The following is a 20,587-nucleotide window of genomic DNA, read 5'->3' on the forward strand; positions in this document are numbered from 1 at the left end:
TGGCCTCATTGTGGCAGTACGAGGAGGCCCTGGACTGACGTGTTGGAATAGCAATGAGAGGTTGAATCGAAATGGGCACCAGAGATCTTGCTTTTAGCAGTGGATGTGGATGGAGTGAAGGTACCGTTTGTGGATCAGGTTGCCTTTTGTTTATTAATTCAGCACCAGCTGCTCTGTAAAAATAAATCTAGTGGGTATATGTGACAATGATGATCAGGAGGAGAAAACCACCAGCAGGAAGTTCTGACCTTATGGCTTCATTTCTGACAGTTTTTCTTGCCATTTCTCACCTCTCATATCTCGAACCCCATACCTCAGGCTGCACTGTTCATAATACATCGACTTTAGTGCCGAGTGAATCTAATCTAGAATCGATCTAAGTAGCTATTTTTGCTTGATTGCTGAATAAAACATTTTATTTCCACTCGTGTGTAGGAGTTCTATATTTTGAGAAAGTTTGTTAGGAAGAAAATAAAACAAGATTCTGAAAATGGATAAAAAGAATGTAATTTTATAATTTCGCTCTCTTTCAGAATACAAAATCAGTAAAAATTCTACTGGAAAGGTAAGCATTTATGTTGTCTTGTAGTTACTGACATGATTTGGAAGAGTGTGAGGTATTTGGGAATTTGCATGTGAAGGTGTATTGGAAGAAGCCATTTTGTAAATCAGATTGTTATGTTGTGCAGAACTGGGAAATTAATTGTGTTATTAACAATGAGGTTAATTCTGTTAACTGAACAGTCCACCAGTGCTACCTCACCTTTGAATCATACCACCTTTAGAAATTTTGAATGATAAACATAGATTAAGTCATTATGACTTTATCACTGACCTGCTACTGCATGATCTGTTCCAACTAAACACACTGCTCACACAGAGTACTCTCGTTCCTCCTCTGTGACAATGGGTGCAGGACGTCAAGATCAGATGAAGCAGGTTAGCAGCAAGAAGTGATCAGACTGACTGGAAATCCGAGCAACACACAGAAAATGCTGGAGGAACTCAGCAGGCCAGGCAGTATCCATGAAAAAGAGTACAGTCGACGTTTCGGGCCAAGACCCTTCGGCAGGACTGGAGAAAAAATGCTGAGGAGTGAGAGGTGGGGAGGGGAGAGAGGAGGGGAGGGGAGAGAGGAACACCAGGTGATAGGTGAAACCTATCAGTGGGAGGGGTGAAGTAAAGAGCTGCGATGTTGATTGGTGAAAGAGACACAGGGCTGGAGAGGGGGGAGTCTGGTAGAAGAGGACAGAAGGCCATGGAAGAAAGAAAAGAGGGGAGGAGCACCAGAGGGAGGCAATGGGCAGGCAAGGAGATAAGGTGAGGGGGGAAAAGGGGATGGGAAATGGTGAAGGGTGGGCGTTGACATCCAGTTCTACTTTTTAACCTAGTTTTTTTTAAGTTATAGTCATTTTGATCAAAAGTTAGCAGCTGTATAACATTTTAGTCAAGCCACACTTGAAGTATTGAAAGCAGTTCTACCCAGACATTTCAGAAAGGACGTGCAACCTCTGAAGAGAATGCAAAAGAGGTTCACCAGGATGTTGTCTGCGTTGGAGAGTTTGAGCTACAACGGGAAGTTAGGGAAACTTGGATAGTTATATCTGGAGCAGCAAAAGTTGAGGGATAACTTGGTCAGAGTACATTAAAATTACAAGTGATATAGACAGGATAAGTAGCCTTTATCCCAGGATGGAACTGTCAAATACGACAGGGGATAGCTTTTAGGTGAGGGGGTAGAAAAAAGAGATTTGCAAGGCAACTTTTTTGCCTGGAACACATTGCCAGGGTGAGTGGTGGAAGCTGTTATGAGAGAAGAGTTTTAGATGTTTAGATACATAGAAAGAAAGGCTTTGAAATGAAGGGCATGGATTATGTGCAGTTTACGTTGACATCATGGTGCAGAGATAATGTGTTTGTTGTGCTGCACCGTGCTGTTCTGTGTCTTACAATTTGATAGGGCCGGCCATGGAAATATAGAGAATACGAGACCAGGCCAGAGGTTGGGTATCTTACATTGATTGCTGACTTTCCCAACATCTACAAGACACAAGATAGGAATGTGATGATCACTCTCCATTTGCCTGGATTATCCCATAAAATGACTTTTTGAAAAATGATGGTCATTGCTGTCAAATGTAGGGAAGTTTATGAAGCAGAAAAATAGTTGTTTTGTATATAATAGTTTCTCTGATAACAGAATGAGGAACTGTATCACAGTACAACTAGCAGGAGAATGCCATTAAACACTGTTCTCATTATAAATGAGGATGTGAGAGCTTTAAATGAAAAGGTGGAAAAAAACATGACCACAGCAAATAAGATTTTATTCCATTTATTGTTAAATAGAAAATGTGTGCATGAGAAATAATAATCGTACAGAAATGATTTAGCGTTGACCAATTCATTAACTCGTGAGGGAGCAGAGAGACTGGAAAGAGATGACCTTACATTAACAAAGCCATTATTAATTTAAATCTAATATAGTAAAATAAATGAATTTTGCTGATGACAGTTTGATGAAGTGTGTGTTTTGCAGTTTTCAATCTGTATCTGACATTACGGAAGCTTAGGACCGCTTTGCAAAATACCAGAATTGTTAGTTTTGTATTGTGTTGCCTTCATCTTCTGTAAGTCCATCCTGTATTAATAATATTCATGTCCATGGTGGCGGATTATTGAGAGTAGATCTGTAATAACGGTCTAGCATTGTTTGTATACAAATTACCCAATGAATAATGGGTTCTGATTTTCCTTAACGCATTCTGTAATGTAACCCCTCCCCCACACAGTTTGACCATTCTTCTCTGACCTCTCATTAACAAGGTGTTTTTGCCCACTGAACTGCCATTCACTGGATGTTTCAAGCAACACACATCAAAGTTGCTGGTGAATGCAGCAGGCCAGGCAGCATCACTAGGAAGAGGTACAGTCCTGACGAAGGGTCTCGGCCCGAAACGTCGACTGTACCTCTTCCTAGAGATGCTGCCTGGCCTGCTGCGTTCACCAGCAACTTTGATGTGTGTTGCTTGAAATTCCAGCATCTGCAGATTTCCTCGTGTTCACTGGATGTTTGTTGTTTTTCACACCATTCTCTGTAAACACTAGAGACTGTTATGGGTGGAGATCCCAGATCAGCAGTTTCTGAGATACTTTAACCACTTTGCACGATACCAACAATTATTCCACAGTCAAAGTCACTTAGATCACATCTCTTCCCCACTCTGATGTTTGGTCTGAACAACATCTGAACCTCTTGACCATGTCTGCATGCTTTTATGCATTGAGTTGCTGCCACGTGATTGGCCGATTAGATTTTTGCACTAAAGAGCAGTTGTACAGGTGTACCTGATAAAGTGGCCATTCAGTGAAGTTCACGGTTGTTAGTTAATGATGGCCAGTGCTGTCCATTCTGTGCCACTGAAGCCTGAAATAGGCTACATTGTGAGCAGACAGTACTAAAATGTATTGTCTAGTTGGTAATCCTTGAGTAGTTGAAATGTCTGATCATGATGTGAACAGAGCACATTATTTTCTTGTCTATAACATGTATTTTTTTAAAGGACTCAGGCATGTACTGGAAATGGGCTGCCACCTCCTAAGTTTGGTCACCTCCAGCCAAAGCCTTTCTTGAGTGAAATCGGTAAGAAGGAGAAGCACATCAGAAAGTTGCTTGAAGGTAATAATACCCTATTTAAAAATACTTGCACAAAGTCAATAACCACTGATGCTTAAAAGTGAAATATACTTTGGGCATATTTAGACTGCATGCTATTCTGTACGGGGTTGGTGTGTTCACTCTTTACTGCACATTACAGTGTTGTATAAAAGTATTCAGCCCCAAAACCTTCGTTCACATAACTGAGTATTACAACCAGGGATCTTGATCAATTTAACTGAGAATTTTTGTCAATCAGATGCTCCTTCTTCCGCAGTAGAGCCCAAAAAAAATAGGGAAAACAGTTAAGAATGAAGAACTAAAAATTCAAAAACTGAAATGTCCACAGTTCAAAAATATTCATCCCCTTTTTCTCAGTACTGACTTGAACCACCTCTCGCAGCTATTACATCCAGTCTTTTTGGATAAGTCTCTATTTGCACAACGCAATAGAGCAAAATTTACCCATTCCTTCTTGCAAAATTGTGCCAGGTTCGTTGGGGAGCACGGTGGACAGCAATCTTGAGGTCTTGTCAGAGATATTTGATCGGGTTAGGGTCAGGACTCTGACTGGGCCACTCAAGAACATCAATTTTCTTCATTTGAAGCCACTCCATGGTTGCTCTGGCAGTGTGCTTCATGTCGTTGCCCTGCTGAAAGACAAACTTCCTCCCCAGTTTAAGCTTTCTGGCAGAGGCTAGCAGGTTTTTATCCAGGATCTCTCTGTATTTAGCAGCATTCATCTTCCTATCAATCCTGACCAGATTTCCAGTCCCTGCTGCTGAGAAGCATCCCCATAGCAAGATGCTATCCCAAGCATACCTTGCAGCAGGGATGGTGTTACCTGGCTGATGCAGCATATTAGACTTGTGCTGCATGTTCTGCTTAGTGTTGAGGCAAAAAAAGTTCCACTTTAGTCTCAATCGACTACAAAACCTTCTTCCACATCTTTACTGTATCCACTAAGTGACACTTTGCAAAGTATCCAGGGGAAGGGAAATGCTTTTATTTTAGCGGTATGTGTGGCAGAAATCTGATACTGCACATCAGCCAGTCACACCATCCCTGAATACTTTTTCAAGGCACTGTATTTTTTGGCAAAAACTGGGAGCATTTGGATAGATACTTTCTTGTCTCTGTAGGGATGTGAGAGGCCATGCTTGGTCTGTTTCCTGATTTAAGGAATAATTTAGCATCTTTATCCCTTAATACCCTTTCCTGGCGAAACCTCTGTCGCTGATTTAGTTATTAATGGAAGCAGCGTTTAACGCTTTTGTTTCACGATGTTGCAAATTCCGCCACACTCTCTTGAAGTGGTTCTGAATTGCCTGCCTATGGAAAATTATTCTCTCTTAACCCTACTTATTCTTTTCAAAATTTAAAACCATCAAATATACTGTGTCTTAATCTTCTGCAGACCAGGCGATTATTATTTTGTGATCTGTCCTCTATTTAACAGAGAACCTGGGCTCTATGCTGGTGAATCTGACATTCCCTCCTCCCCATATTTCTAAGCCATATGGATAACTGTTTGTGTCCTTCCAAGGCTGTGTGTGTCTCTTCTATATGTTCTAGCCTTCAAAATATCAATTTTTAATTTAGATTTTGTAGCTGAGAACATTTTATGATTCATGGATCCTAACTCTCCTAGAACCTTCTTTTAACATATACTGTGATCTGTTTTTCTGTGCTTCAGAATAGATGACCTCTCACTTACCTGCACTGAAACCCATCCATCACTATTTTGCCCAGTCATTTAATCTATCAATGTCACTAGGTAATTTTAAACTCCCGTCTTCACTTCTTACTGTGCCACTAATCTTTGTGTCATGGACAAACTTGAGTACTTAACACTTCACATGTAAATACTAATGAATAAAGTGAGTGTTGTCATTACAGAGCAAATAAATGTGGGTTACCACCAGCCACTTCCAGTTTAGAATTATCCCTATTTTAATTATTTCACTAATCTGCTATCCACGAGTTTCAAATTTCACTAATACTCTTATGCGGGATATTCTGGAATTCCATATACTTGTGTATTGACGTTCCATGAACTTCAGTTTCCAGTTCAGTTAACTTATCTGGATAAAGCCTGCACTTTAATGGTCTGTATTTGCTCCCTTAATTCCTCTAAGTACCCATTTTGTGGCTTTAATTATAGGTTCTTATAACTTCCTATGGTTTCAGATCAATGTGACAAATAATCTCCAGTTTTGTTCTTTCAATGTTTTAAAAAATGGAGATTTCCAGTTTAAATCTGCGATTCCTGATGGTTAAAACATCTGTAGTTTCCATTCAACTTTGCCTTGAAAAACCTGAGGTGGAAACGATTCAGGGGATTTGTATGTATTTAGTGCTATTAAATTTTCCAATATTATTTATGTGCTTGTATTAAGATTGCTGAGTTTTAGTCTCCCTGGAATGTTACATACATGCTTCCTCTGCTGGAAAAGCTATTGGAGAGGAATTCACCAAGTTTGCCAATTTCCTCTTTACATTTCCAATATTGAGCACCACGGAAACGTAGTGGTTAGCACGATGCTATTCAAGTTCAGTCCCCAGCATCCTCTGTAGGGAGTGTACGTCCTTCCTGTGGAATGCCTGGGTATTGTCTGGGTGCTCCCATTATCTTCCATAGTACCAAGGCATAACTGTGTATGTTAGTAGGTTAATTGGTCATTCTAAATTGTCGTGACTAGGCTAGGGTTAAGTTGGGGCTCAAAGGGGTAGGCAGACCTATTCTGTGCTGCTGTATCTCTAAATAAATGTTAAAAAATTAAAATAACTATTGCCTTCATCTGTTCTTGAAAGATCCACATTGCCCCTGAAGATCCTCGAAAAGTATTTTTAATTCCTTATGCTAAGATTTCCTTATTACAACATTTGCACTCTTCCTTTCTATTTCTCTCCCAGTCCTTTGGATCTGCACTTCTGTTTTTTAGGTTTAATCATCTTGCCTTCCGTTTTTCGAACATAGAGCAGCGCTGCAGGGTACAGGCCTTTGGCCCACAATCGTTAACCTACTCCAAGATCAATCTCCTTCCCTCCCACATAGCCCTCCGTTATTGCTTTCATCCACGTGCCTTTGTAAGAGTCTCTTAGGTATGCGCATAGTGTCTGCCTCTACCACCACCCCTGGCAGCATATTCCACAAAAAAACCCTACCTCTGACATCTCCACACCCTCCTCCCATACTTTCCTCCAAGTACTTTAAAGTTATGCCCCCTCATATCAGCCATATCCGTCCTAGGAAAAAGTCTCTGACAGTCCACTCTACCTATGCGTCTCATCATCTTGTACACATCTGTCAAGTTACCTTCGCTCCAAAGAGAGAAGCCCCAGCTCGCCTCAGCCTATTCTCATAAGATGTGCTCTCCAAGCCAGGCAGTGTCCTGGTAAATCTCCTCTGCACCTACTCTAAAGTTTCCGCATTCTTCGTATAGTGTTTTGTTTCATGCTAAATTAAGATTTTGGCCCTCAGGGGTACATAGAAACATAGAAACATAGAAAATAGGTGCAGGAGTAGGCCATTCGGCCCTTCGAGCCTGCACCGCCATTTATTATGATCATGGCTGATCATCCAACTCAGAACCCAGCCTTCCCTCCATACCCCCTGACCCCTGTAGCCACAAGGGCCATATCTAACTTCCTTTTAAACATAGCTAATGAACTGGCCTCAACAGTTTGCTGTGGCAGAGAATTCCACAGATTCACCACTCTCTGTGTGAAGAAGTTTTTCCTAATCTCGGTCCTAAAAGGCTTCCCCTCTATCCTCAAACTGTGACCCCTCGTTCTGGACCTCCCCAACATCGGGAACAATCTTCCCGCATCTAGCCTGTCCAATCCCTTTAGGATCTTATACGTTTCAATCAGATCCCCCCTCAATCTTCTAAATTCCAACGAGTACAAGCCCAGTTCATCCAGTCTTTCTTCATATGAAAGACCTGCCATCCCAGGAATCAATCTGGTGAACCTTCTTTGTACTCCCTCTATGGCAAAGATGTCTTTCCTCAGATTAGGGGACCAAAACTGCACACAATACTCCAGGTGTGGTCTCACCAAGGCCTTGTACAACTGCAGTAGTACCTCCCTGCTCCTGTACTCGAATCCTCTCGCTATAAATGCCAGCATACCATTCGCCTTTTTCACCGCCTGCTGTACCTGCATGCCCACTTTCAATGACTGGTGTATAATGACACCCAGGTCTCGTTGCACCTCCCCTTTTCCTAATCGGCCACCATTCAGATAATAATCTGTTTTTCTATTTTTGCCACCAAAGTGGATAACTTCACATTTATCCACATTAAATTGCATCTGCAGTGTTTTATTCAGCCAATTTATTTTTATTCTCTTAAATTTCATCCACAGTTTTATACAAAAACAGTTTTGACCATTTTGTAACTTTGATCTGTTTCATCCTGATAAATTAATCCTGTCAAAATCTAAAACCTTAGCCTCATTGATAGTAGAAAATGTTCAATTCACTCCCTTTTCTGAGCTTCTTAACATCCATAAACATTATATTTGAATGAAAAATACATCCATATGAAGCAATTAAAGGCATCCGTTAGTCTTGCGAGACCATGGATCTGCGCTTGGAAAGTCTTCACTCTCCTGGGCAGGCCTGGGCAAGGTTGTATGGAAGACCAGCAGTTGCCCATGCTGCAAGTCTCCCCTCTCCACGACACCGATGTTGTCCAAGGGAAGGGCATTAGAACCCATACAGCTTGGCACCAGTGTCGTCGCAGAGCAATGTGTGATTAAGTGCCTTGCTCAAGGACACAACATGCTGCCTTGGCTGGGGCTCGAACTCACAACCTTCAGGTGGCTAGTCCAATGCCTTAACCACTTGGCCACGTGCCCACACTATGAAGGAATATTTGGTATTCAACAATTAGGAAGTATTCAACTGTATTGAACTATTTTGAAATAATAGATTTTAACAGGAGTATCCATGAGACAAGTAGCTATACGGCATATTCATTTCTTTTAACTTAATTTTTTTTCCTTCCAACTTCAAACACCTTGTTTTTCTATCTTGTACCTGTAATGATCAGTACTGAAGAGTACTACTTAGGCCTTTGGTCATCAATTAACTCAAGCATAGATTTTCTTTTTGTGTACATTTAAAGTTCTTCTTCAGCATTCCACATTATGAGGCACGCTGGTCTGGTACTGGATTCACAACTGGGAGATGAGAATTTGGTTTCACTAGGTCAAAGTTCAAAGTAAACTTATTATCAAAGTGCATATTTGCCACCATATACAACCCTGAGATTTGTTTTCCTGCAGGCATTCACAGTAGTCACTTAAAAAAATGAAGTTTATAAATCTGTTCAGTTTTAGCTACCAGCAGGAAAGCTGAACATGAAATCTGTGGATTTGTGGACAACAAAAACCTAATTCACTCATAGTTATCAATGAACCTGGTCCAGCCTGGTTAATTATTAGCAATTTGCATATGAGTTTTAACCTTGAGCACAAGCCATTCTGCAGATGCTGGAAATCCAGAGTCACACACACAAAATGCTGGAGGAACCCAGCAGGTCAGTCAGCAACTGTGGAGAGGAATAAAGAGTCAACATTTTGGGCTGAGGCCCTTCGTCAGGACTTGTCATTATAACCTTGAGCACTGTTATGAAAATGGTCACCACCAGCTCTTTGGTCAGGCGGAGAATGCATTAAATGCAGTCATGCCTATGCTATCAAAATCTTCAGAGAATTAATAAAAAGCATGAGAAGTTGTAAGGTTGGTTTGTAAGTATCCTTGTGACATGAAGTCTTTTCTGATTCTTCTACTTCTAAAAGTAATTCGATCATGGTGAATTCTAATTAGAATGTTTTTTCTGCTGTAGGGGATGGTAGGGGTTTTATTTTATGGTAGATGACAAATTCAGTACCGTCCCTGAATATAGAATGGCTTCCTACTGGTGGTAATGAGGATCCTGGAAACATCCCTATTCCTGTACATAGCACATTTTTTTAAAGTGGCCTGTCCCCTGAGTCATCCCACATTTCTGATAGTGAAGGAGCTGTCTTATGCACTACATAATTTAAAATCTGAGTCAAAGTATCGAGCATTAAGAGTTATATGCATGCTAGTTAATTTGGCAAGTTGGCTTGTTTGCGTCACATACTGAGGTACACTGGCTTGACTGGTTATTGTTGCCTGATAACTTGCTTCACTTTAGTACAGAAGCTGAAGACCTGATCTGCTTCACATAACGTCTTAAAGCAAGCAAATGGGAAAGGTCAAGGGAGACTCTGCATTGACAAAGGCATCTAGAGGTCTTTAGTAAATTGAGGGTTTGATGTGCCGAGAGATTTACAAACACTTGGTAGTGCTGTTTCCGATTCACGTCCAACACTGTGTGAATCTGAATCCGAATCGGGTTCATAATCGCTGACCTATGTCGTCAAATCTGTTGTTTTGCCCCAGCAGTATAGTGCAATACATTAAAATTACTACAATTTACAATAAGAATATATAATAAATTAAATAATGCAAAAAGAGAGCAAAATAGGATTCATGGTCTATTTGGAAATCTGAAGGCAGTAGGGAAGAAACTGTTCCTAAAACCTTCAATGTGTGTCTTCAGGCTCCTGTACCTCCTCATTAATTGTGGTGATAAGAAGAGGCCATATCCAGGGTGGTGATGGTCCTTCATGAGGTCAATAGTTCAATAGTTCCATTTAATATCAGAGAAATGAATACAATATACATCCTGAAATTCTTGTTCTTCGCAGACATCCACAAAAACAGAATGATTAAACTAAATGATTGAAGGTGCATTTGTTTGTGTCAATTTTCAGTTCCTGCTGTAACCTGTCTCTTTTTTGTGTGCTTTAACAGGAACAATCAGCACTCCTGTACCATTTCTGCAGAGCATCCCTGCATACACCTGCAACATTTCCAGTACAGCTGGTGAAAAACGCAAGCACTCCACTGCTTTCCCTATGGCCACGACCTCTGGCGTGGACAATGGCTTCCTGGAAGTGACAGCTGGAAATGTTGCCGGCCAGTTTATGGGCCAGGGTGGGTCTGTTGTAGAGGGCCAGTCAACACAGTCCCTTGTGCCCTGTAGTTCTTCCCAACATATCGTGGGACTGACCAGTGGTCCGCAGCCCGTCCATACAGGCTCAGTCTTCAGTACAACTCACTATCCCAACGGCACGCCTTCCCAGCAGTCTGTACTTTCCCAGTCAGTCGGCTACGGTGGTCGCAAAATCCTCGTCTGCTCTGTGGATAACTGTTTCTGTTCTGGCGTGCCTTCTGTTTCGAACCACAATGGACACCAGCCCTACAGCAGATCGGGTACTTTCCCTTGGTCTGTGACGTCGCAGGAATACGCACACGCTCTTCCACCTGCCCCCTCGGTACCTCAGTCTCTTATATCGTACGGAATGGGATCAGCATCTCACAACAACACTGCAGGCAAGATAACTGCAGGGTACATGGCCAATCCTTCACTGAACACTACGCCGCAAGCTAATCTTCTCAATTCTGTCTATCATACATTTTGAACAGTGTGCATTTTCCTTTTTAATTTTTCTTTCTGTAAATGTTAATTTCAGATCATTTGCTTTAAAAAAAAGTTAGAAAATACATTCCGCACATGATGTAAACTTTTTGTGCAATTGAATTCCAGTGCTGGTTTTAGTAATCCATTGATGAATGGAACCATGTTCTGTATTAAATGGCTTCCTTTGTTGGTTGTTCTGCCCAGGAGTGCCACAACCATAACAGAATTTTTATATGAAAACTCTTAGCACTTTTTTTGCAGAGGCATTTAATATTAGTTAATCATACAGTGCTCTGGTATAATAATTAGCAGCAATAAGCAGAGGTACCATTTGACAGTGAAGCACAAATTGCGCTGAGGGCATTGGCAGAGTTTGTCTGACCTGTTGAATAGGGGTGATCTGTGGGATCCTGACACTGGACGTTGTCGTGAGGTGACGCCATGCTGACTGGCAGGTTGTCAGGCAGGACATTTCAATCGTTGATTTCCATAGCTACCCAGTGCTCTTTTACAATAACCCCTTTGAGTATGGACTTACTGTGTGGAAAAAGACATCAAAGAAGAAAATATTTTTTTCTAAAATGTTCAAGGTGTGACTCTGGCTTCCTGGATGTGGAAACTACACCCTAATTAAGCATGGCAGATTTGCCTGTCACTTTAATCATAGTTTTTAAAAAAAATGTCACAATGGGACTACTACAAAGCAGAATGAGAGACTGGTCAGGCTGGGTTCCTGACCAGCTAGAAGAAAGGCAGATTATTTTGGGTTTGGCAAATGCAGTCCTGTAAACTATATATTGATAAATAATTAGGAGTATGCTTAATGCATAACATGAACATTTCTAAATCAGTATTCTGTAGGGGAAAAAAACTGGAGAATTGGGAATATTGTTTTATTTCTAGAAACTGGTGGGGATAGAGGGGAAATTTACAATCATGCTCAAGATGTTGATGATCTCTTAGTCAAACAAACATTTTTTTGGGCCTGTTGTGTCAAATGGGCAATGACAGTGGAACCTCATTATTACTAACCCATGATGGTTTTGTCAGGTGGGAGGGTGGGAGCTGCCGTGCTTTGCCAAGGTTTGAGCTCCAGTTCTGGTTTCATTCCTTTACCATCGACTGCTGGGGAAAATGCTCCACAGCCCCATTTTGAAATTCTATTACCTTTCTTTTCCTTTTTTTTTTGGGCAGCATTGGTGGCAGTAGAATACCCTATGAGTGGTAAGGACGATAATTATCGTGCAAAACGAAAAAGGATTCGTTACAAATGGTGCCAATGGATCTGCTGGTCTGCATGTTATAGCAAAGTTTATTTTATCAAGGGATTGAATTCCTTGATTTTTTTTTTAAATTAAAAATGAAATGGAGCTTCAGCTGGGGACCTGGGAAAAGCTCAATGTAATGGAAGGTTTGTTGTAACGAGGTTTGGCTGTATTTTAACTGTGTGGTGATGGTCCATAGATGTTTGACCACGGGAGCTCTGTTTTGCTTTGTCCCTGCAGAAAAGGGTGAATGTTAGTGTTTGGAAAAACTCTTGTAATCAGTAAAATCAAGAACTGTCGCCATTTTTGTCTTTCTCAAATACTTATAGTTTCCAGGTTATGCAGGGTTTATCTAAACCTCCTATTTCATGTCACTTTATCAATATCTTCTTTTAAGGCATTGAATAAACATGTATACATGAAGAGTTGAGAATTGTCTTTTTTTTAAACCTGTGTATTCAGATGCATCATTGACAGACAAAGACACGAAGAATTTTGGAAATGATTTCTGGGCTCAGCTGGCTTACTTCAGGATGGCACGGTTAACGTAATGCTTTACAGTGCCAGCTGTAAGATCAGGGTTCACTGGCAGCTGCTGTCAGTATGAAGCTTTGCCCCAGGACCGCACGGCTTTCCGCTGGGTGCTCTGGTTTGCAAGTTGGGGGCACAGAAACTGCTAGAGGGATTCAGCAGCTCAGGCAGCATCTATAGAGAGGAATAAAGAGCTGGCGTTTGGGGCCGAGACCCTTCATCAAATTGAGGGCATTCTATGTTGGTACTGGAAGTGTGGCAACATTTGCAGGCTGCCACCCCGCTCCCCTCATCACATTCCCGACGTAAACAACACACTTCACTGCTTTGCTGTGTCACGTACCCCGTGACGGGGACAAAGAAACCAGCAGAAATAGAAACCACTTTGGAGTCTCGTATTGCTATAAACTACTAATATTTATTAGTAACTACGCAATACAGTAATATCAATGTAAATAAATCACACAGGTTAGCAATGATTATATACATAAGTACGTAAATCAGTAAGTGTGGAAATATATGTATGAAAACCAAGCTTCTTTAAGTCTAGGGGTAAAAAGATACAGTCTTACGATGTTGAGTAAAGTTCAGTTCAGTTCAGTTCAGTTCGTGGTATTTAGTTGAGTAGTAATGGAGAGAGAGAGGGAGAGATTTGAGTCTTCAGGTGAGTTGATGCCGTTGATCTTCTCGTCATCCTCCGAAATCCTTTACAAGTCACCGACTGTGACTTTAACCGGGGGACCGGTTTTCCTGTGGTGGAGCTATCACCCAGGTGAGGATGAACACATAGACAACTCCCCACCAGTCAACCCCTTCTCCTTCACTGGAATAGCAATTTGGATCGATCCTCTGAAGCCCACTTTCTCTGTGGGCACAACAATGCTCATTCAGTGTCCAGATCATGTGTCTGAGGTCTGTATCATCTGACCTCCTATTTATTTCTCTGTGCTGAGCATCACCTGTCATTCAAAGAGTCCCTCCTTCCTTTGTCTGTAAAGGAATGCGAGCAGGCAACAAGTCCTTGGAAGTAACATCAATAATGTCCTGTTGGTCACCATAGCAACCTTCGAGCTGCTCAGTTTTTAACTCCAAAGTTAACTCCCGTGTCAGTCCAACCGTCAATCTTGGTCTCTCTCTCCTTTCCAAACAAACCATCAATGATAAATGCCTCTCTCTGTCTCTCTTCAAACAGTTAATAGGGGCACTCCTGGATCCCCTCATAGCTGTATCAATGTAGATGTGACAAATAAAGCCCAGCTTCAATGTTTGGAGCAAGCCTCTGCTGTGGGGAGTAGGGTCCACTAATCCCTCCTTTACGATATTAGACTATGTCGGCAAGAGATGAATCAAGAGATCCGCAGAGGTGCATGCCCCACTTCAACCGAGCTCACTCCTGTGAGGTTAATGTAACAAGTGGCTAACGAATGGGGTTCAGGCAATGGACCAAAGCTCTCTCCAGCTCTGGAAAGAAAAATGGAAATTGACAGGATATGAGCTTTGAGTTGTTTAGTACAATGCGTTATTAAAGCACTTCTTTTCAGTTAAAATGGAAGTTTGAGTCATAAATAATCAGAGGAGGTGTGGGTCATTTTATCCTTTGAGACAGCACTGCCATTCAGTAAGATCACACTCTCAGTAAGATCTGTTATCTAAGACCCACTCTCCTCCATTGCCCTATGTTCCTTGATCCCCTTAATGTTCAAAAACCTTCACTCCCTGTCTTGGATATCCTCAATGACTGAACCTCCACAGTCCTCTTGGGCAGAGTAGTCCAAAGATGCAGTATTCTCTGGGCAAAGAAATTGCTTCTGATCTGATTGAGGAAATGTCTTTATTTGGAGAGCAAGTTTCCTGGTTCCAGAATGTCTGCTTCAGTCCTGTCAATTCTCAGAAGAGCCTTTTGTGCTTTAAGGAAGTGATTCTTCTGACCACTAAAGAATAGATTCGATCTGCTCATCTCACTTCATTCTACAAAACTTCCATCCTAAAAATCAGCAGGGTGAAACTTAGCTGGTCTTTCTCTGTTGCAATTGTATTCCTTCTCGGCTGGGATATCATGAGCAGTCCAGCATAATTAAAGCAAATTCTCCCTTATTCTCAAATTCTCTTGTATAAAAGCCAATGTGTCATTTGCCAAGCTGCTTACCATACCTGCATGTTATATTGCTTGGTGATTGATGTACAAGGACACTAAGGATTCCCTGAATGTTAACATATTTTACTATTTTCCTATCTAAAAAAGCTGAATGTTTTGGGAAACTTGATACTTTTCTACCCTAGTGGATGATCTCTCATTTTCCGACTTTCTATTCCATCTGCCACATTCTCGCCTGTTAGAACTTCTCCTCACTTTGCTACCTAGCTTTGTACCATAAGTAAACTTTGATATACTTGTTTGATTGTGTGCATAAGCACAGATCCTTGCAATACCCTAAAAGTCTCAGCCTCACAAAGCCAAGAATAACCCGTTTATTCCTAATTATTGTTTTATTTATGTAACCTATCCTCATTCAATGCTGTATTGGTTTGTTATGGTCACTTGTGCTGAGATACAGTGAAAACCCTATCCTGAATTTTGTTCATACAGATCAAATCATTCATGACACAGTGCATTGAGGTAGAACAATTACAATGCAGAATAACGTGTAAACGGTACAGAGAAAGGACAGTGCAGGTAACAAGGTAGTTTGTGATGTCGTGTCCACTTTATCACACTAAGGAACCTTTCCATTATCTTAATCTGCGGGGTAGAAACTGTCCTTCAGGCTTGTGGTAAACAAAGTGCAAGATCATTGTGAGGTCAACAGTCCGCCAAGGGAACCATTCAATCATTTGATAACAGTGTTTAGAAGCTTGCCTTGAGCATGGTGGTACATGCTTTCAGGTTTTTGTATCTTCTACCCATTGGGAGAGGGGAGAAGAGACAATGGGCAGGGTCTTTGATTATGCTGGCTTGCTTTATTGAGGCATTGAGAAGTATAGGCAGTATAGTGCGTTCTAATTTTATTTTCCTATTTCTCGCATGGTGCCTTATTGAAAGCCTTTGCAAAGTTCAAAAAAAACTTACATGCAGTTACCTATCCTCATTGTTAGTTATTTACAAAAACAAATGATCAGAAAAATCCCTTTTAAAATATGTTAAATGTCTTTCCATTTTCAAGGACCCCTGTTAACTCTACCCTTCCAGCTGGAAGTTTGGGATTCGATTCCTGCTGCTGTACGTTCTCCCCATAACTGTTTGGGTTTCCGCAGGGTGCTCCAGTTTCCTCCCACATTCCAAAGGTATAATGGGCAGGGTTAGCATGTTTTGGGCTCTCTACGTTGGCACCAGAAGCATGGCGACTCTAGTAGACTGCACAGCACAATCCTCGCTGATTGGATTTGATGCAAATAATGCACTTCACTCTGTGTTTTAATATACATGTGACAAATAAAGTAATCTTTAAATCTTTAACCTTTTTAACAGTAATTTTCCCTACCGCTGATTTCAGGCTAATTGGTCTATGGTTCCTGTTTCCTCTCCATTAAAAGTCAAGCCTGACATGAGCTATGAGAATCACTGAAAGCCTTAACGCTGCTTCAATGCAGTTGGGCCTCCAGCAAAATAAAAATTAACTGCTCAACAGCTGTATGTAGCTGGATTTGAATGTTATTAGCCTCTTACAAAGTGAAATCAAGTAACACAGGCTTTGCTGCCAAAAGAACTCAGTGCCTTCTATGCTCGTTTTGACCGCCAAAGCATGTACACAAACTCCTATGGACCCTGATGACCATGTGATTTCCGTCTCTGAGACCGGCGGGAGAGCATTCTTCAGCAGGGTGAGCCCAGGGAAGACATTCAACCCAGACGGAGTACCTGGCTGAGTACTGAAGATCTGTGCTGATCAGCTGGCTGGAGTGTCCACCGATATCTTTAACCTCTCGCTTTGGCAGTCTGACGTACCTACCTACTTCAAGCAGCCTTCAATTATACCAGTGTCCAAGAAGAACGTAGTAACCGGCCTCAATGGCTATCACCTGTTAGTACTTCTTACATCCACCATGATGAAGTGTTCTGAGAGGTTGGTGAGGATTCATACTGTCTCCTGCCTGAGAAACACTCCAGTTTGCCTACCAGCATAACAGATCCACAGCAGGTGCCATTTCATTTAACTTTGCTGACCAGATGTTCAACCCTGGAACATCTGGACAGCAAAGATGCATACATCAGGATGCTCTTTACCGGCCACCTTGGTATTCAATACTACCATCCCCTCAAAACTAATCACTAAGCTTCAAGACCTTACCCACAATACCTCCTTGTGCAATTGGATCATCAATTTCCTCACGAGCTGACTCCAGTTAGCTTGGATTGCCAGCAACATCTCCACAATCTCCATCAGCACAGGTGCTTAGCCCCCTGCTCTACTCACTTTGCAGTTATGACCGTGTGGCTAAGCACAGCCCCAGTGCCACATTTAAGTTTGCTGACAACACTACTGTTGTTGGCTGAATCAAAGGTGGTGACGACACAGCATACAGGAGAGAGATTGAAAATATGGCTGAGTAGTGACACAACAACATTTTCTCTCTTAATGTCAGCAAGACCAAGGAGCTGATAATTGACTTCAGGATGAGGAAACAGAAGGTCCATGAGTGAAGAGGATCAACAACTTTAAACTCTTCAGTGTTATAATTTCAGAGAACCTGTCCTGGGTCCAGCATATAAATGCCATTATGAAGAAGGTACCTCTACATAGAAGTTTGTGAAGATTCAGCATGACATCTAAAACTTTGATGAGCTTTTATAGATGTATGGTGGAGAGTCTATTGACTGGCTGCATCACAGCCTAGTATGGAAACACCAATGCCCTTGAATGGAAAATCCAACAGAAAGTCATGGATATGACCCAGTCCATCATGGGTAAAGACCTCCCCACGATTGAGTATGTCTACATGGAGTGCTGTTGCAGAAAAGCAGCGCCCACCTCCCAGGTCATACTCACTTCTCACTGCTGCCATTGGGAAGAAAGTACAAGAGCCTCAGGACTTGCGCCTCCAGCTTCAAGAAGAGTTATTACCACTCAACTTCACCCGCCCCGTCACTGAACTCTTCCCACAAACGACGGACTCACTTTCAAGAGCTCTTCATTTCACGTCCTTGGTATTTATTTATTTATTATTATTATTTCTTATTTTCTTCAGGATTTGCACAGTTTGTTGCACATTGGTTGTTTGTCCGTCCTGTTGGATGCCGTCTTTCGTTAACTCTGTTATGGTGCTTGGATTTACTGAGTGTGCTCACAAGAAAATGAATCTCAGGGTTTTATACGGGTGCATTATTGTACTTTGATAATAAATTTGCTTTGAACTTTGAACTTGTTAGATTTCCTCGGAGTGCTGGAAATTGAATTGTCATACCTGAGCAGAATGAAATGTTAATCTAAATTTTGGAATTTGATCAATTTTAAGGTTATGTCGGGGCGGGATGGGGTTACCTACATGTAGTCTTTGCTGTAGCCAGTTTGGAAAAAAAGCTAGTTTTCATTTATATAGCTCATGACACAACCTCCAAAGGCACTTTACAGCTACTAAAGTATACTTGATGTTGAAAGTGTCCAAATTAAATATTCACTGCATCCTCCTGCAAATGATGAAGCCAGATTCATTTTGGTGATATTGATCGTGAGATAAATATCAATTATAATAACTTGGATCTCCATATCCAGCTGAGAGGTTAGATATTCGGTTTAACGTCCTCAGCTGAAGGGAAGAAATACATTCAATATCTCAACCTGGTCCAAAGGAGGTAAAGTAGTTGAGAATGATTCCAGGAATGAAAGAGTTAACACATGAGGAGTGTCTGATGGCTCTGTCACTGTACTCACTGGAGTTTAGAAGAATGGGGTGGGGGGGGGAGTCTCATTGAAACCTATTGAATGTTGGAAAACCTAGATAGAGTGGATGTGGAGAGGATGTTTCCTATAGTGGGGAAATCTGGGACCAGAGGCATAGCCTCAGAATAGGGGAATGTCCCTTTAGAACAGAGATGAGGAGGAGTTTCTTTAGCCAGAGGATGGTGGAATTCATTGATACAGACGGCTGTGGAGGCCAAATAATTGGGTACATTTAAGGTGAAGGTTGATAGCTACTTGACTAGTCAGGGCATCAAAGGTTACGGAGAGAGGGCAAGAAAATCAAAGTTCAAAGTAAGTTTTATTATCAAAGTGCATTATATCACCATATACCAGATTCATTTTCTTGTGGGAATACTCAACTATAGAACAATTACTATAACAGAATCAATCAAAGACCAGCGTTCAACCAGAGTGCAGAAGACAGCAAACTCTGAAAATACGAGAAGAAGCCACGATAATAATAAATAAATAAGCATTAAATATAGAGAACATTAGATGACTAGTCCTTGAAAGTGAGTCTGTTGGTTGTGGGAACATTTCAATGAAGGGGAAAATAAAGTTAGCTCTTTTTGGTTCAAGAGCCTGATAGTTGAGTGGTAGAATGTTCGAATGCTGTTTATAGACTTCAGTTCAGCATTCAACGCAATCATTCCTCAGCACCTGATTGGAAAGCTGAAACTACCGGGCCTGAACTCCTCCCTCTGCAACTGGATCCTAGACTTCCTGACTGGGAGACCTCAGTCAGTCCAGATCGGGAGCAGCATCTCTAACACCATCACACTGAGCATGGGGGCCCCCCAGGGGCTGTGTGCTCAGTCCGCTGCTGTTCACTCTTCTGACTCAGTTGCCCCATTACTGGAGTTCTGGTTGCCCCATTACTAGAGTTCTGGTTGCCCCGTTACTGGAGTTCTAGTTACCCCATTAGTGGAGTTCTGGTTACCCCATTACTAGAGTTCTGGTTGCCTCGTTACTGGAGTTCTAGTTACCCCATTAGTGGAGTTCTGGTTACCCCATTACTAGAGTTCTGGTTGCCCCGTTACTGGAGTTCTAGTTACCCCATTAGTGGAGTTCTGGTTACCCCATTACTAGAGTTCTGGTTGCCTCGTTACTGGAGTTCTAGTTGCCCCATTACTGGAACAGTGTGGAGGTTTTGGAGAGAGCGCAGAAGAGTATCACCAGCACATGGCCTAGGTTAGAGAGTACCAGCTGTAAGGAGAGGATGGATCGTGCCCTTGGGAGGGTTAGATATGACACATAAAACTGTAAAATTATAAACACAAGAGATTGCGCAGCTGGTTCAAGTCTTGAGTGTCACCCACACAATGCTGGAGAAACTCAGCGTCTATGGGGAGGAATAAACAGTTGACATCTGGCATTGAAACCCTTCATCAGGACTGGAAAGGAAGGGGGGAAAGCCAGGGTAAGAAGGTGGAGGGAGGGAAAAGAGCACAAGCTGTTTGTTGACAGGTGAAACCAGGTGAGAGGGAAGGTGGGTGGGTGGGTGGAGAGGAGGGAGGATGTAAGGGGTGGGAAGTGATAGGCGGAAGAGATAAAGGGCTGAAGAAGAAGAGTCAGACAGGAGTGGAGAGTGGACCATAGAGTAAAATTATGAGGCCCATAGACAGAGTAAATAATCAAGGTCTTTCTCAGCATGGAAAGGTCAAGTACTATGGGGCATGGCTTTAAAATGAGAGGGGAAAGGTTAAAGGA

At 41.8% G+C, this 20,587-nt stretch overlaps 1 protein-coding gene across 1 annotated transcript in view; it reads left to right on the forward strand.

Moving 5' to 3' along the window:
- LOC134341295 (E3 ubiquitin-protein ligase TRIM8-like) overlaps positions 1-12,866 on the forward strand; it is a 131,941-nt gene extending 119,075 nt beyond the window's left edge. The window contains 4 exon segments of the mRNA XM_063039172.1: positions 534-565; positions 3,564-3,679; positions 10,515-11,051; positions 11,054-12,866. Coding sequence (XP_062895242.1) covers positions 534-565; positions 3,564-3,679; positions 10,515-11,051; positions 11,054-11,154 — 786 coding nt within the window. The 3' untranslated portion in view covers positions 11,155-12,866.
- The last annotated feature ends 7,721 nt before the right edge of the window (positions 12,867-20,587 follow it).

The sequence above is a fragment of the Mobula hypostoma genome (genome assembly GCF_963921235.1).
Source record: "Mobula hypostoma chromosome 19 unlocalized genomic scaffold, sMobHyp1.1 SUPER_19_unloc_1, whole genome shotgun sequence".
In the NCBI taxonomy this organism is placed as follows: domain Eukaryota; kingdom Metazoa; phylum Chordata; class Chondrichthyes; order Myliobatiformes; family Myliobatidae; genus Mobula; species Mobula hypostoma.